At 47.0% G+C, this 16,345-nt stretch overlaps 2 protein-coding genes across 6 annotated transcripts in view; one reads left to right on the top strand and one right to left on the bottom strand.

Moving 5' to 3' along the window:
* Nucleotides 1–12,348, bottom strand: part of rbm26 (RNA binding motif protein 26) — a 92,232-nt gene extending 79,884 nt beyond the window's left edge. For all 4 annotated transcript variants that reach the window (XM_038817694.1, XM_038817696.1, XM_038817695.1 and 1 more), the window contains exons 1-2: nucleotides 12,333–12,348; nucleotides 10,081–10,187 (exon numbers count right to left, since the gene is read on the bottom strand). In XM_038817694.1, coding sequence (XP_038673622.1) covers nucleotides 10,081–10,151 — 71 coding nt within the window. In that variant the 5' untranslated portion in view covers nucleotides 10,152–10,187; nucleotides 12,333–12,348. The remainder of the gene's footprint in view (nucleotides 1–10,080; nucleotides 10,188–12,332) is intronic.
* Nucleotides 12,349–12,620: 272 nt separating this feature from the next.
* The window catches only part of ndfip2 (Nedd4 family interacting protein 2), a 100,977-nt gene continuing 97,252 nt past the window's right edge, over nucleotides 12,621–16,345 (top strand). The window contains exon 1 of one of the 2 annotated variants that reach the window (XM_038817702.1): nucleotides 12,621–12,903. In XM_038817702.1, the coding sequence (XP_038673630.1) occupies nucleotides 12,865–12,903 (39 nt within the window). In that variant the 5' untranslated portion in view covers nucleotides 12,621–12,864. The remainder of the gene's footprint in view (nucleotides 12,904–16,345) is intronic. The other variant, XM_038817703.1, reaches the window with a different exon arrangement.

The following is a 16,345-nucleotide window of genomic DNA, read 5'->3' as shown; positions in this document are numbered from 1 at the left end:
ATTGGGGGGGGGGGGGGGGGGTGATCAGAGTCCGAGCATGAAAAAAATCCTCTCCCTCCCTCCCCCACAAGAGAACCAGGCGGCAGCTGTGCGGCTCGGGGGCTGCTCAATGTGTGTGTGTCCCGCACGGCGCCCGGAGCCGGGCCTGCACCGATGATATGTCCGGGTGGCTTTCTTTCACCGAGAGGAGGCCGCCGCGGGACGGAGGCGGACGGCTGCTGGGGGCGGTGGGGGAGGGAGGCGGCCGTCTATCAGAGACAATATCAATCCCGCGAGCGGCCGGTGGCTCGTCAGCAGCCGGGCCTCAGGCGCCAGGTGGAAACTAACATTTCTGCCTTGTTTTCCCCTCTCTGGAGTTTATTCAGAAAATGGCGGCTTCCTACTCTCGGCCCGGCCCCCGGGTCTCGCGAGATCTCCCCCCCTCCTCCTCCCGGGAGGGGGCGTGGTCACACCGCTTCACCCCTCCCCCTCCACCCCCAACCATGACGTGTGCCTGTATCCATTTGGGGGCAAGTTGCAAATGCACCAAGGAACCATGTTGAGGCACCAAGGATAGGTCCTTTCCTCCCCGCAGTGCAGAAGGAGGCCGTTAGGGCCCATCGAGTCTGCGCCGACCCTCCGAAAAAGCGCCCGACCCAGGCCCACCGCACGTTGATCGTGGCGGCCCCCCCTGACCTGCACGTCTTTGGGCTGCGGGAGGAGGAGCGGAGCGGAGCGGGAGGAGGAGCGGAGCGGAGCGGGAGGAGGAGCGGAGCGGAGCGGGAGGAGGAGCGGAGCGGAGCGGGAGGAGGAGCGGAGCGGAGCGGGAGGAGGAGCGGAGCGGAGCGGGAGGAGGAGCGGAGCGGGAGGACCACGCCCACGGCGGACACGGGTTGAACGGGCAGACTCCGCGCAGGCAGTCCGTCGAGGCCGGAATCGAACCCGGGACCCCCAGCGGTGTTAAGGCAGTGGCCACCACAGTGCTGCCCCCCTCCTTGCATTGCATTCCTTTTTTTCTTCAACACCCTTGCCAACAAACTTCCACATTACCCCAATTCATTCGTGAGAACATCAGACACATCAAACGATCAGCTTGTGTCTACTTTATAACGCCAGGTGTGATTAACCTCTTTGGAGGTACGCACCTATTGGATTTGATTTATTTATTGTCACATGTACCGATATGCAGTGAAAAGTACTGTTCTGCATTCAGTTCAGACAGATCATTCCGTGCATGAAAAGAAAATACATAGGGCAAACATAAACAATGTAAATACATAGACACAGGCATTGGGTGAAGCATTCAGGTGTGTATTGAGAATTGCAATTAGTTCCCATGAACAAGGAATTCCAGGCAAGTGTGGGCCATGATATCGCTCGATTCAAGTCTCTACCCATGCTGCACACTGGTACTTACTGACCTGCTGAGATTGTCCAGTATTTTCTGTTTTGCTACTTACTGATTGGATGGATTAATGAGATGCTGGGGTTGGTCCGAGTGGAGTTGGCAGCTCTATTGGGAATGTTCAGGCAGATTTACGTGTCAAGTATAATCATAGACTCCGCACAGTGCAGAAGGAGGCCATTCGTCCCATCGAATCTGCACCTACTCTTCGAAAGAACATCCTACCTAGGCCCTGCCCCACCGAACCATTTAGACACTAAGGGACAATTTAGCACAGCCAATCAACCTATTCTGTACATCTTTGGACTGTGGGAGGAAACCCACGCAGAAATGGGGAGACTGTGAAAACTCCAGTGACTCGAGGTTGGAATCGAACCCAGGTCCCTGGCACTCTGAGGCAGCAGTGCTAACCACTGTGCCACTATTTCACCTCAAAAGTGGTTCAATTGAAGGGCTGTCACCCCTGAGTCACCAGGTTCCAGGATTCAAATCCTACTCCACAGTTTGAGCACAAAAAAGCCAAGGCTGTCACCCCTCCACAACACTGAGAGGGTGTTGCACGGTTGCAAGTGCTGTGTTCCGAATGAGACATAAAATTGAGGTCCTCTAAGGAGTATGTTAAAGATCCCATGTCACGATTTTGAAGAAGAACATTTAATTGGTTGCCAAACACTCGTGGTATGTAGAGGTTGTGAATTGTACCATATAAATGCATGTCTTTCTTTTGGGGTAACATGAGCAGACAGGATATGACATGATGTGGAGATGCCGGCGTTGGACTGGGGTGAGCACAGTAAGAAGTCTTACAACACCAGGTTAAAGTCCAACAGGTTTGATTCAAACACGAGCTTTCGGAAAGCTCGTGTTTGAATCAAACCTGTTGGACTTTAACCTGGTGTTGTAAGACTTCTTACCAGGATATGACACTAAGCAATGAACATGATCTTAAGACATTTTGCTTGATCTCAAGCTGGTCTCGGAGCTAGTTTTGACGCAGCATCTCAGAGGAAGAAGCGACGCAGAGATTCCGGAGCTTACAGTTCAGGAAACTGGACACATTGCCATCAATGGTGGGGCAAGGAACGTAAGCGAAGTGCATAAGTCCAGAATTGGAGGAACGCAGATTTCTCACAGGGCTTCAGGAATGGAAGAGTTCACAGAGGTAGGGAGGGGGGAAGCTAGTGACGCACTTCAGTCATAGAGTTTTACAGCACGGAAACAGGCCCTTCGGCCCATCGTGTCTATGCTGATAATCAAGCACCTATCCTAATCCCATTTTCCAGCAGCTGGTCCCTAGCTTTGTGTGCTTATGGTGTTTCAAGTGTTCATCTTAGTGTTTTGTAAACATTGTGAGGGTTCCAATCTCTCTGACCCTTTGAAGCAGTGAGTTCCAGATTGCCACCACCCTCTGGGTGAACAGATATTTCCTCAAATCCCCTCTAAATCTCTTCCCAATACCTTAAATATATGCCCAATGTTATTGGCACGTCAACTAAGGGAAATATTTCTTCCTATTTACATCATAATTTTCTGCACCTCAGTCAGGTTCCCCCTCAGCCTTCTCTGCTCTCAGGAGAACAACTTCAGCCTAACAGCCTCTCTTCATAGCTGAAAAGCTCCAGCCCAAATAACATCCTGATGAATCTCCTCTGCACCCTTTCTAGTGCAGTCACATTGGGCAGGATTCTCCGACCCTCCGAACCGGAATTGCGCTTGGCCGGGGGCGGAGAATAGTCATTCACGCCGGAAAACCGGCACGACGGCGCTTCCACAATACTCCGCAGACCCGCCAGGCCCGCACGCGCGGTTGACACAGCGCCGGTCGGGGGCCATTGGAACAGGCCCCCGCAGCGATTCTCCGCGGTCGACCGGTCGAACACCCGCCGGCGTGGATTACATGTGGTACCACCTGGCGGGAGCTGGGACCCATGGCTGCGGTGGCGGTCCTGGTTGGGGGGAGGGGGGGGGGGGGGGAAGAATCTGACTCCGGTGGGGGGGGGGGGCCTCAGCGGCGGCCAAGCCCGCGATCGGGGGCCACCGATTGGTGGACCATCTCGATCTGGGAGGGACCTACCGTCCTCCGCGCGGGCCCACTGTGTGGATCCGCCATGTCAGCAATGCCCGCGCCGAGGTGGGTCGCCATACGCATGTGCGGCCGCCGTGTACAGCAGAGCCCCTCGGGCAGCCAGAGCTGCAGGACAAATGACGGGGCCCTGCTAACCCCCTGGAAAACGGGGAATCATCCCGGACTTTTGAGGAAAAAGTCCGGAGTGATTCTCGCCCGTTTTCCGGTTGACTTGGGGACTTAGTCCCCAAAAGGGAGAATCCCGCCCATTCTTCCTACAGAAATGTACACAGTACTCTTGCTGTGGCTTAAAATGTGTTTTATACAGCTCCATCATAACCTCTCTTCCTCGGTGAATAAAGGCAAGACTCCCAAATGTCTTAACTACCTTATCTACCTGTCCTGCTGTCTTCGGGGACCTATCGACATGCATCCCAAGGTCCCTCTGGTCGACTGTATTTCCTGGTGTCCTACCTTTCATCGTGTCTTCCCTGCCTTTGTTAGTCCTCAAAATGTATCACCTCACACTTTTCATGGTTAAATTCCATTTGCTACAGTTCTGCCCATCTGAACAACCCGTCTATATCGCCTTGTAAACTAAGGCTTTCCTCCTCGCGATTTACCACGCCACCAATTTATGTGTTATCCGCAAATTTACTGATCACACCACCCACATTCCCATCTAGACAGATAGATGGGCAGCACGGTAGCATGATGGTTAGCACAATTGCTTCACAGCTCCAGGGTCCCAGGTTCGATTCCCAGCTTGGGTCACTGTCTGTGCGGAGTCTGCACATCCTCCCCGTGTGTGCGTGGGTTTCCTCCGGGTGCTCCGGTTTCCTCCCACAGTCCAAAGATGTGCAGGTTAGGTGGATTGGCCATGATAAATTGCCCTTAGTGTCCATAAATTGCCCTTAGTGTAGGGTGGGGTTACTGGGTTATGGGGATAGGGTGGAGGTGTTAACCTTGGGTATGGTGCTCTTTCCAGGAGCCGGTGCAGACACGATGGGCCGAATGGCCTCCTTCTGCACTGTAAATTCTATATATAGATCATTATTGTACACTACAAACAACAACGGATCCAGCACCGATCCCTGCGGTACACCACTGGACTCAGGCTCCCAGTCTCAGAAACATCCTTCGACCAACACCCTCTGCCTCCTGCCACAAAGCAAATTTTGGATCAAATTTGCCAAATTGCCCTGGATCCCATGGGATCTTATCTTCTTGATCAGTCTCTCATGTGGGTCCTTGTCAAAAGCCTTACATAAGTCCATGGAGACTACATCAACTGCCGTCATCTACACACCTAGTCACCATCTTGAAAAATTCAATCAAATTTGTTGGACGTGATCTACCTTTGAGAAAGTCATGCTGACTGCCCTTGATTAATCCTTACATCTCCAGGTGGAGATTAATTCTGTCCCTCAGAACAGCAGAAGAATCTGAAAGTCAATGGGACTGGCAGACTTGGTGTCAGTGTAGGTGACCGAGGACAGGTGTGATGGCTGAATGTGACATGGTGCGAGTTAGAATAAAAATTGCAGAGCTTTTAATGAGATCAAGTTTATTATAGTCACTGGAAGATAGGATGGCAGACAGGAGGGCACTGGAATGATTGAGTTGGTGGTAAACAAGATCAGAGGTTTTCAACACTGGACGGGCTGGGGCAGGCGTAGAAATGGGCGATATTATCAAGGTGAATGTAGGCTGTGTTGGATGGGTTATGAGATGCTAGGTGAGGTCAGGGAGGAACAAGATGCTAAAGTTGTGAGCAGTCTGGTTTAGTCTCAGAGTACGACCAGGGAAGAGGATGGAATTGGGGGTGAGGAAATAGAATTCACGATGGAGGCTGAAAACAATGACTTTGATTTTCCCAATGTTTTAATAGAAGGAAATTTTAGCATATCAGGACTGGATATCGGACAAGCAGCATGACACTACAGAGGCAGTGCAGAGACCGGGAGTGTTAGTGGTGAGATTATAATTTAATTTCACTAATTTAATTGAATGTTTTGAGGAGGTGACAGAAACGATTGACAAGGGAAGGGCTGTGGATGTTGTCTAGATGGAATTTAGTAAAGCATTTGATAAGGTCCCTCATGGCAGGCTGGTGCAAAAGATTAGATTACATGGGGTCAGGGGTGAACTAGCTGGATGGATCAGAACAGGCTGGACCATAGAAGACAGAGGGTAGCAGTGGAAGGGTGTTTTTGCGAATGGAGGTCTTAACTAGCGGTGTTCCGTAGGGATCAGTCCTGGGACCTCTGCTCTTTGGAATATATATAAATGACTTGGAAGAAAACATTGCGGGTCTGATTAGCAAGTTTGCGAATGATACTAAGATTGCAGGAGTTGCAGATAGTGATGAAGATTGTCAGAGAATACAACAAGATATAGATAGGCTGCACAATTGGGTAGAGAAATGGCAGATGGAATTTAACCCGGACAAATGCGAGGTGATGCATTTTGGTAGATCGAATTCAGGTGGAAGCTATAAAATAAATGGCAGAACCATCAGGAACACAGAGACACACAGAGATCTGGGTGTGCAGGTCCACAGATCCTTAAAAGTGGTAGAAACGGTGGTGAAGAAAGCATATGGCATGCTTGCCTTCATAGGACGAGGTATCGAGTACAAAAGCTCGAAAATTATGTTGGTTATATAGAACATTGGTTCAGCCACATTTGGAATATTGTGTCCAACTCTGGTCACCGCACTACCAGAAGGACGTGGAGGCTTTGGAGAGAGTACAGAAAAGGTGTACCAGGATGTTGCCCGGTATGGAGGGAATCAGCTATGAGGAGAGATTGAATTAACTGGGATTGTTCTCCCTCGAGAGATGGAGGCTGAGGGGCCACCTGATAGAAGTTTATAAAATTATTAGGGGTATAGATAGGGTGAACAGTTGGATGCTTTTTCCCAGAGCGGAAATGACAATTAGAAGGGGGCACAAGTTCAAAGTGAGGGGGAAAGGTTCAGTGGAGATGTGCGGGGGAAGTTTTTTTTTACACAGAGGGTGGTGGTGGCTTGGGATGCACTGCCAAGTGAGGTGGTTGAGGCAGATATGTTTGCGACCTTAAGACTTATCTGGATAGGCACATGAACAGATGGTAGCGAAGAATACAGGCGGTTGGTCGAGATAGGACAGGTGATCGGTGCAGGCTTGGAGGGCCGAAGGGCCTGTTCCTGTGCTGTATTGTTCTTTGTTCTTATAACTGGATATTCTCAAGGTAGTTGTGGAATCTGACATGGTGTCCTTGGATGACATTGCCAAGGGACAGCACGTAGATGAGACATAGGAAGTGACTAAGGATAAAACAATGGGAGACGATGGGGTTGGTTTAGCACAGAGGGCGAAACAGCTGGCTTGTAATGAAGGACAATGCCAGCTGCCCGGGTTCAATTCCCGTACCGAACAGGCGCCAGAATGTGGCGACTAGGGGCTTTTCACAGTAACTTCATTGAAGCCCACTTGTGACAATATGCGATTATTATGTTAGAAGTTGAAGGAATGGAAAAATAAGTCATTGTAGGAGATTCTCTGGATAAGACTGGATAGGTAAAAGTAGAACAATGAAGGAGAGGCAGTGGAAGAGAGTTTGGTCAATTTCTTAAAGTCATAGATACCTCAGCAAGGATGAAGGGTGGTAGAGCCCCACGGTAACAGTCACAATGAGTGTCGTTCATTACTTTGATTAGTGCTGTTCAGAGTCAGAAACCAGACTTAAGTATTTCAAATCTGGTGTTGCCGGAAAGATGGACATGGATTTGGGAAGCAACAACAGGTTCAAGAAACTATGGAGATGAAAAGGATGTTTGAGGTGCAGTAATAATTTACAAGGACAGAGGGATCAAGAGTTCTTTTTTGGGAGGGGATGATGACAAATTTTAAAGAGAGCTGGACAGTACTCGAGAAGGATCCATTAATAATATTAGCTCTCCTGAGGGGAAATAAGAAGAATATAGAAACATAGAAAAGAAGAGCAGGAGGAGGACATTTGACCCTTCGAGCCGCTCCGCCATTCATTATGATCATGGCTGATCATCCAACTCAGTTACCCATTCCTGCTTTCCCCCTATATCCTTTGATCCCTTTAGCCCCAATAGCTACAGCTAACTCCTTCTTGAAAACATACATTGTTTTGGCCTCAACTGCTTTCTGTGGTAGTGAATTCCACGCTATAGGTGAAGAAATTTCTCCTCATCTCAGTAAGAAATGGTTTCCCCTGTATCCTTAGGCTGTGACCCCTGGTTCTGGACTCTCCCGCCATTGAAAATTTCCTTCCTGCATCAACCCGATCTAATCCTGTTAGAATTTTATAGATTTCTATGAGATTCGCCCTCATTCTTCCAAACTCCAGCAAATATCGTCCTGATTGACTCAATCTCTCCTGATACATCAGTTACGCCAGCCTAGGAATCTGTCTGGTAAACCCTTCACTGTATTCCCTCTATCGCAAGGACATCCTTCCTTAGATAAGTTGGGTAATCAGCAGTTTAGTTGGGAACAGGGCCAAGAGAGCAAGAGGTGTGCCTCGTGGAGAAGGTACGCTTGGAGCAGACTTGAGCAGAGATAGGAGAGAAACTAGAGAGAGTTATGCGTTCAAGCATGGGGAGGGAGGACTTTGCATAGATTTGCTTTACTGGGCTAGAAAGGAATGAGACAAAAGCAGCTGAATGGATGGTCTCAATCTTACTCCAATGAAGTCCATTAACTTATTACACTTGTTGGAAGTGAAGTGGTGAGGGCAAGGACATGGGATTTAAGGAGCTGTTTTGTGGTGCAGAAAAAAAACCAGGGGTTATCTTTGCATTGCGTTGTGATTCTGCCATAGTGTGCAGTTTTTGCAAAGAGCAAGGCTTGATGATGCTTTATGTTGTCCAGCCAGATTTGTTCAATTCTGCATCCCTTAGATTTCAGGGTATAAGGATGAAGGATGTACCCAAGGATCGGTCAGTGTGAGAAAGAGCTTTGCTGGGGACATGGGAATTAATGGTTAAAATGGGCTTGTGATGGAATAGATTTGTAACTGTACAAGTGTTGTGGTGAATAGAGGGCCAAAGACTCAGATTGATACACAATGGCACAGTAAACGTTTTGCCATTCCGAATTGCTCTAGCACATTTCTACCAGTTAGTGTTATTCAGTCGCTTTGTTAACAGAACCAATCAAATCATTATCCAATGTTATATTCTATTTTTATTTTTTCTTATTTCTATTTACTTTCTTCTCACATTATGTTCTCCTCTTTCCCAAAATTTCCTATTCTGAAGATGGCAGCTCCTTTTGGAGCAGTGCTGGAGATAGCTGTGGAGCTAAAATACCTCACCAAGTATCTACCTTTGATGCATCAGCCTTATCAATGAGTGATAGAGATTGAACCTGACGCACACAAACCGAAAACAAACAGAAGCAGACTTTCAGCATGAGTTCCCACGTGTGGTCAAGATTGGAAAACCTAGCAAATTTCATCCCCTCCCCACCAGGTGGTGATTTACGCTGGAGAATAATTGCACGGATGTTAACACAATACCACACCAAGTTGATTATTTCATCTATGAGGCTGCTCAATTTCCGCAAGTGATTTAAACATGAGACCATAATTTAGTGCACTCTTGTGTGTTAACTCAATATCCACATATATGCATTTTTGACATGGTCAGTAAAGCAGCAGCAGGAACCTGGCTTAATTTTCCCCCTTCTCTTCCCACAGCCACCAAAGACTAATTTGGTCTCTTCACTTATGGCACAAACATAACTTGTCTGGGCTGACTGACTTTGATCAAAGCTTAGATTAGCTCACTAAGTACAGATCAAGGGTTGGCGATGCAGACCTCCGTGAGTGGCATAATTTAGTTCTATATCTAATGCATATATAGCCACTATCATTTGGAGACTTTCCATCATCATGTTAACAAGCTCCTTTTTAATAATTGTTGGCTAGCTTTTCCTGGCAGAGGTAATACTGTGGCACTACAATCCAGCATTTGTAACCCCCATTATTTTTCCAGGTTTATTACATGCAAAGAAGTCCTATCAGGATCCCTGCCACCAGGCCGGTTGCCACAAGGCAGCAAGTGTTGCTTGTGCTGCAGCAAGATCTCCCCTGCATCTCCTGAAGAGGTGCTAGTGAGTTAAAGAGCCTCGGGCCGAGAAAGCTGAAGGCAAGCTGCCAATGGAGAGAAGGGGATTGGAAGTGCAAGAGTGGCCAGAGTTGGAGGAATGTCAAGTCTTCAAAAGGTTGCAGAGCTGGAGAAGGCTACAGAGATAGGGTAAAACCAAGAAATTACATTGTGGAACTGCGAGCCAATAAGGGTCAGGGAACACTGAACAAGTGGGATGTAGGACAGGATAAGATACAAGAAGAACACTTTTGGTGAGCTGATGTTTTTTTTATGCAGGGTGGAGGTTGGGAGGCAGGCCAGACCAGAGGTTTGGAGGTTAGTTTGCTCTTTGTGTTCCTGATTATAGATCCTAATCTGGGCTTGCTGTTGCTAGGTGCATGCAGTTTTTCTGACTTGTTTGCCAGCTTACTGTATTTGGCTTGTGTATGTCAGGGGAGAGTTTCTGCTCCAATTGACATAAAATTGCTAAGTTTATCTCTGCCTCCAGCAAGACTCACTCACTGTTCTCCAAAGACAATGTTTCCTCCTGTTCCAGTCTCCTGGGTAGTGCATAAGTTGTCCATAACAAACATTTCTGTGCCACATACAGGATAATAAATGGATTCTGTCTGGAAATACAAAATGGCACAGTAAACATTTTTGTTTTACTATTCCGAATTGCTCTAGCACATTTCTGGAGTTAGTGTTATTCAGTCACCTTGTCAACAGAACCAACCATTATGCAACATTAAATTCTATATATTTTTTAATTCTATTTACTTTTCTCTCACAACATGTTCTCCTCTTTCCCACAGTTTCTTATTCTGAAGATGGCAGATCCCATTGGAGCAATACTGGAGAATAGTCAATCTTGAGCCAATTGTTGGATGCACATATAAACCCAAACACCTGACACACTTATTAAAAACAACTTGTATTTATAAAATGCCTTTAACATAACAAAAGATTCCCAAGGCACTTTTACAGGAGCAAAGTCAGGCAATCTTTGAGTGTAATCACGGTAGCGCAGTGGTTAGCACTCTTGCTTCACATTGCCAGGGTCCCAGGTTCTATTCCCGGTTTGGGTCACTGTGCGGAGTCTGCACGTTCTCCCCGTGTCTGCGTGGGTTTCCTCCGGTTGCCTCCCAGAAATCCTGAAAGCCGTGCTGGTCAGGTGAATTGGACATTTTGAATTCTCCCTCCGTGTACCCGAACAGGCACCGGAATGTGGCAACTAGGGGCTTTTCACAGTAACTTCATTGCAGTGTTAATGTAAGCCTACTTATGACAATAAAGATTATTATTGAAATTAGTGGTCGCACACTCTTGCCTGAGTCAGAAGGCTGTCAGTCCTGGTTAAAGCAAAAGCCTCTACTTTCTCACTCTTGTTTTCAAATCCCTTCTCATCCTCGCTCCCTCCCTATCTCTAATCTCTTACAGCTGTACAACCCTCTGTGTATCTGAAATCCCCTAATTCTGGTGTCTCGACCATCCTGATTTTCATTGCTCCACCATTGGTGGCCACACCTTCAGCTGCCAAGGCCTTGAGCTTTGTAATTCTCTCCCTAATCCTCTCTTTACTGTTGTAAGGCACCCCTTCAAACCTACCTATTTGAACAACTCATTGATTACTTGCCCCGCTATCTTTTTATAAGGTTTGGTGTCAAATTTTTTGGTGACATTTCTGGTAAGTTTTATGACATGTTAAAGGCACAAGATGAACACAACTTGTTGATTTCCATGTTTAACTGTGCAAGCTCGGACTCTGGAAGTTGCTGTCTTGGTGTTGTTGAAATAATGTGGAACCTGAAATCAAAATAGGAACTGCTGGAAAAACTTAGTTGGTCTGGTAGCATTTCTGGGGAGAAATAGATTTAACATTTCTAGTCTGCATGACTCTTCTTCAGAGCCTTGTGATCTTATATGCTGTCAGGTGATGGTCTGTTGAGGGGTCACTCATAAAGATGAGAAATAGAAGCAGCCTAAGGATAAATACTTGAGGGTCTCCAGAGATAACGTATTGGAGTGAGAAATCATTGCATGCAGATGATTCTTTGGCTACAATGGGATAAATAAGAATGGAATGAAACAAGTGCAGTCCCAACCAGGAGACGATGGAGGAGAAGCATTATACGAGGATGATGTGATTGTGTCAAAGGCTGCAGATAGGTTGAAAAGGTCAAGGTTAGAATCATAGATGAGATCACATGACTTTGATGGAAGCCATTTTGGTTGGGGCAGAAATCTGATTGGGAGCAGTTTACGGTAAAGGTGGGTAGGGATTTGGGATGTGACAGCATTGGGACAGTCAGCAGAACATTTGATTTTCTAGATACAGTGGGCACCTCAGCAGTGCAACGGATCAACCCAAAATCCCAAAAATGTTTCCAGGGCAGCACAGCGCTGAGGACCCGGGTTCGATCCCGGCCCGGGTCACTGTCCTTGTGGAGTTTGCACATTCTCCCGTCTGCTTGGGTCTCACCCCCACAATGCAAAGAAGTGCGGGTTAGGTGGATTGGCCATGCTAAATTACCCCTTAATTGGGGAAAAAAAATTGGGTACTGTAAATTATAAAGAAAACAAAAACATTTCCATAGAGGCCAATGCTGTACAAACCAGAACCAACACTACCTTTCATGGCCAGAAGCTTAACTTTTTCTAACATATCCATTTTAGTAGAGGGGTTTGGGGAAAGAGAGAGAGAGAGAGGCTTTGGCAAAAGAGGGGGGGGGGGGCAGGAAAGAGAGGATTTGGCCCTCTCCAGGGAACCCTACCTGGCTTGCAAATGTTTCCAGAGAGAAGTCAAGGGGGTTAAAAAGGGAACCCCCGCGCCAGCGACAGGACTTTCCCCTCTGAGCACATCGTTACACGGTGGGAGGGGGATTACGTCATGCCCAGGAAGAAGGGGGCGTGGTCCAGGTGAGGGACGTGCGCGGCGGAGGCGGATGGAGAGGCGGGGGCCGAGCGAAGAGTGGGCGGGGCCCGGTGCTGAGGGGGCGGTTCCAGCCAGCGACGCGGCCGGCGGGTGACGTCACAAAGGCCGGGCCGACCGCCGTCTGGGCTGAGGTGGCGCAGGCGCAGATCCGGCAGCGTTCGCTGGCCTGTCAGCAGGGAGGAGGAGGAGGACGCTGCCGTTTTCTTCTGGCTCCCTCCGGCCGAATCGGTCAAATTTCCAATCTGGGAGAGAAAATAAACCAAAGAGAATCGAGGAAAGGCAGCTGGACCGTGAGGGCACAAAGAGGCAGTCGGAGATTGGGGCGGCGTCGAATTGTTGGGTAACGGACGGCGGACCCTGAGGGAGCGTCAATGATGGAGCATCACCAGGCCTGCAGCCGCTACCAAGTGGTGAGTCCGGCCGGCCGGCCCAGTGTGTGTGTGTCCCCGCACACTGTGGCCTTATCCGCTCTCAGTGCATCGGAATCTAGAATGTACCGTGTGTTTCAGCTTTTTGCAAAAAACCCCCTTGAGGATTTAATTTGCCGACCTTATTCTCTCCCCCCCCCCCCCCCCCGGATAGCTTTGTTCACACACATTAATCTGTTGTTTTCCATAATTTTCCTGCGCCGTTGAGGGGAGGAACAGATGCACTAATTATCCTTGTGTGCAATGTACACGTACACATTTTATTTATGTGTGTGTGTACACACGATGCACAGGCATCTGTAATCTATTCCCCTCAGTGACAGCATTTTGTGCAGGTTCGGTTTCGTGTTTTCCACCCACTGACTGCATCCCGAGCAGCAGTGACTGTCAGTGTTTTTTGTCTATGTGGTGGTGTGGAGGTGGAGGTGATCCTGACTGCTTGTGTGTGTGTGTGTTTTTTCCCTACTGTGCCTCTTAAAATCCACCTCCAGGCCGGCAGCTGGAGTTGGGTCAAAGACAGATGGCAGGTGGTGGTGGGGGACTGACACCCTGCACTGACAGATCAGGTTTTGTTGTCCTGTCAGATTTCTGCTGCGGAGACAACATTTCGAAAGCTAAGCTGGCGAAATTCTTTTTGGGAAGGAAGCTGATAAACGAAGAATACCTTTCTGAGCAATTTGTCTCACTGGTGAATCATGAATTTCTTGAAAGTAATTGCAAGAATGATTATTTTGTTAAGATTTTACACCCAACCCTCTTTGGGCTTTTTAGCTTTATGGCATTATCCTAAAGGATCAATTTGAACAGCTCTTGGCCTGCGTTAATGCTGTTATGACTGAAGAATTAATGCACTTAAAATATTCTACCATGTGGTGATCAATGAATTACAATAATGCAATCATAGATCCTAGAATTTACAGTGCAGAAGGAGGCCACTCGGCCCATCGATTCTGCACCGGCTCTTGGAAAGAGCACCCTACCAGAGGTCAACACCTCTACCCTATCCCCATAACCCAGTAACCCCACCCAACACTAAGGGCAATTTTGGACACTGAGGTTAATTTATCATGGCCAATCCACCTAACCTGCACATCTTTGGACTGTGGGAGGAAACCAGAGCACCCAGAGGAAACCCACGCACACACGGGGAGGATGTGCAGACTCCGCACAGACTGTGACCCAGCCGGGAATCGAACCTGGGACCCTGAAGCTGTGAAGCAATTGTGCTATCCACAAGTCTACCGTGCTGCCTGCCAGAAGCTGGTATTGTTCTCCTTGGAGAGGAGAAGGCTAAGCAGAGATTTGATAGAGGTGTCCAAATTAATGAGGGAGCTGGACAGAGTAGATAGGGGGAAGCTGTTCCCACTCATAAAAGAACCAGAAATGAAACACTCAGATTTAGTGATTTGCAAAAGAAGCAAATGTGATATGAGAAACTTTCATAGAGCGAGTGGTTCAGGTCAGGAATTCACTGCCTGGATGTGTGGTTGAGGAAGATTCCTTTGAGACATTCAAGAGAGCATGAGAGAGCTAATTGAAAATAAACAATGTGCAGGGTTATGGGGAAAAGCCAGGAAAATGGTATGAAGTCATATGCTAATTTGGAGGGCTACTGCAGACAGTGGGCTGATTGACTTCCTTCTGTACTGTACCAATTCTGTGAATTCTTGCAGATAGTTTTCTTGTGTCGACAGAGTGGTTTGGTTAGAGATGGGACTAGAAACATACGTAGAAAATAGAAGCAGGAGGAGGCCATTTAGCCCTGCTGTGCCATTCATTATGATCTAGTGGCAAGTGAGTGCTGTTTGGTTTGTAACATCGTCCTTCTTCCTGTCTGAATTGAGTGTGAAACTGGCCGAGCATTTCTATTTACAGACATATTTTTCCTTCAAAGTTCTGATTACTTTTGGAAAAAGCTGAAAACTAACATGGACTGAAACTTTCCGACATTTTAAGGCTACTAATCGCACTGATTATGTTTTAACTTGAAAATCCAGATGTACTTGGCACTTTGTATCAAGTGATTGCTTGCTTATGCCAAACTCCAGCTGCTAATTAAGGCTGCACTGTTTAAGTAAGAGTTCTTATCTGATTGAACTTGTAACTGTTCAACCAAGAGTCAGAGTTCTGTAAACTCTTGTCAAAAGACCTCCATATCTTTGCCAATACATTAACTCTATAGTGTGTGATTAGCTGCAACTTTTCTGCAGTAGCGTGGAATGTTGGACACAACCATTGGACCTTTTATTACCTGATTTATATGTGAACCTGAACAAGGTATCTAAATGATGGGCGGGGGGGGGGGGTTTGACGATTGAGTCCATGTGAACTGTGGCCTATATCAATTTAATTCACAGATATGCACTTAAGATAGTGGGGCAATCTTGAGGACTGGGAAACTTGGCCATTGCTTTTCTTCTTGGCTTGGAATGTCGATTAGTTGCAATGCACTATTGTTTTTTTCCTGTAGCTGACATTTGCTAAATATTCATAATGTAGACATTAGAACTTGACCCTTGCAAGTAAATATGATTTATTGTAGTTATCTGGTGGAATGGTTGGCTCACATTTGTTTGCTCCTATACCCACTGACCAAGATTTTGCGATTGTAACAACAGCAAACTAATGATGATAAAGCTGTCAGTGTTCATTGTCAGTATTGTCTGCAAAATACAGAAATCCCAAAATTGCTGACTGTGAATCCCTGCTACTCCACAAAGAATGCTGTTGAAGTCTCTGAAAATGGCAATTTTGACAAATCACTGGGCTGATGAAAACTTCCACTTTTTATGTTGTAATATTGCTGTTCAGAAAAACACTAAAAAGCTCTACCTTTCTTGTGAGGTGTAGCGAGATTTTTAACGCTCTTGCTGGCCCTGAAAAACTAATTTTATATTTGTGTCGTATCACTTTTTCCCACGATTCTTTTATGAATATCATAATCATAGCATGATTATAGCAATGAAACAGACCATTTGACTCACCATCTCCATGCTGGCTCTTTCCATGAGCAACTCTGCTAGACTTGCTCCCCTGTCCTTTCCCCTCGCCCTGCAACTTTTTTTCTCTTCAGATGCTTATCAAATTCCCTTTTGAAAGAAACGATTGAATCTTCCTCTACCGCACTGTCAGGCAGTTCATTCCAATGCCAAAACACTTGCTTTTTAAAAAAATAAATCCTCTTGTTGCCACTATTTTTTTTTTGCCATTCACCTTAAATTGGTGTTCCTTGGTTCTCTATCCCTCATCCAATGCGGACAGATTCTCCCCATCTGTTCTGTCTCGTCTAGATCTCATAATTTTGAACACCTCTATCGAATCTCCTCTCTTCTCCAAAGAGAACAGCCACAGCTTCCCTAACCTATCCACATGACGAAAGTCTCCTATGCCTGGAACCATTCTTGTCATCTTTTTGCACTCTCGC

The sequence above is a fragment of the Scyliorhinus canicula genome, chromosome 14 (genome assembly GCF_902713615.1).
Source record: "Scyliorhinus canicula chromosome 14, sScyCan1.1, whole genome shotgun sequence".
NCBI lineage: Eukaryota > Metazoa > Chordata > Chondrichthyes > Carcharhiniformes > Scyliorhinidae > Scyliorhinus > Scyliorhinus canicula.
The sequence above is the reverse complement of the archived record's forward strand: the minus strand, read 5'-3'. Positions and strand labels throughout refer to the sequence as shown.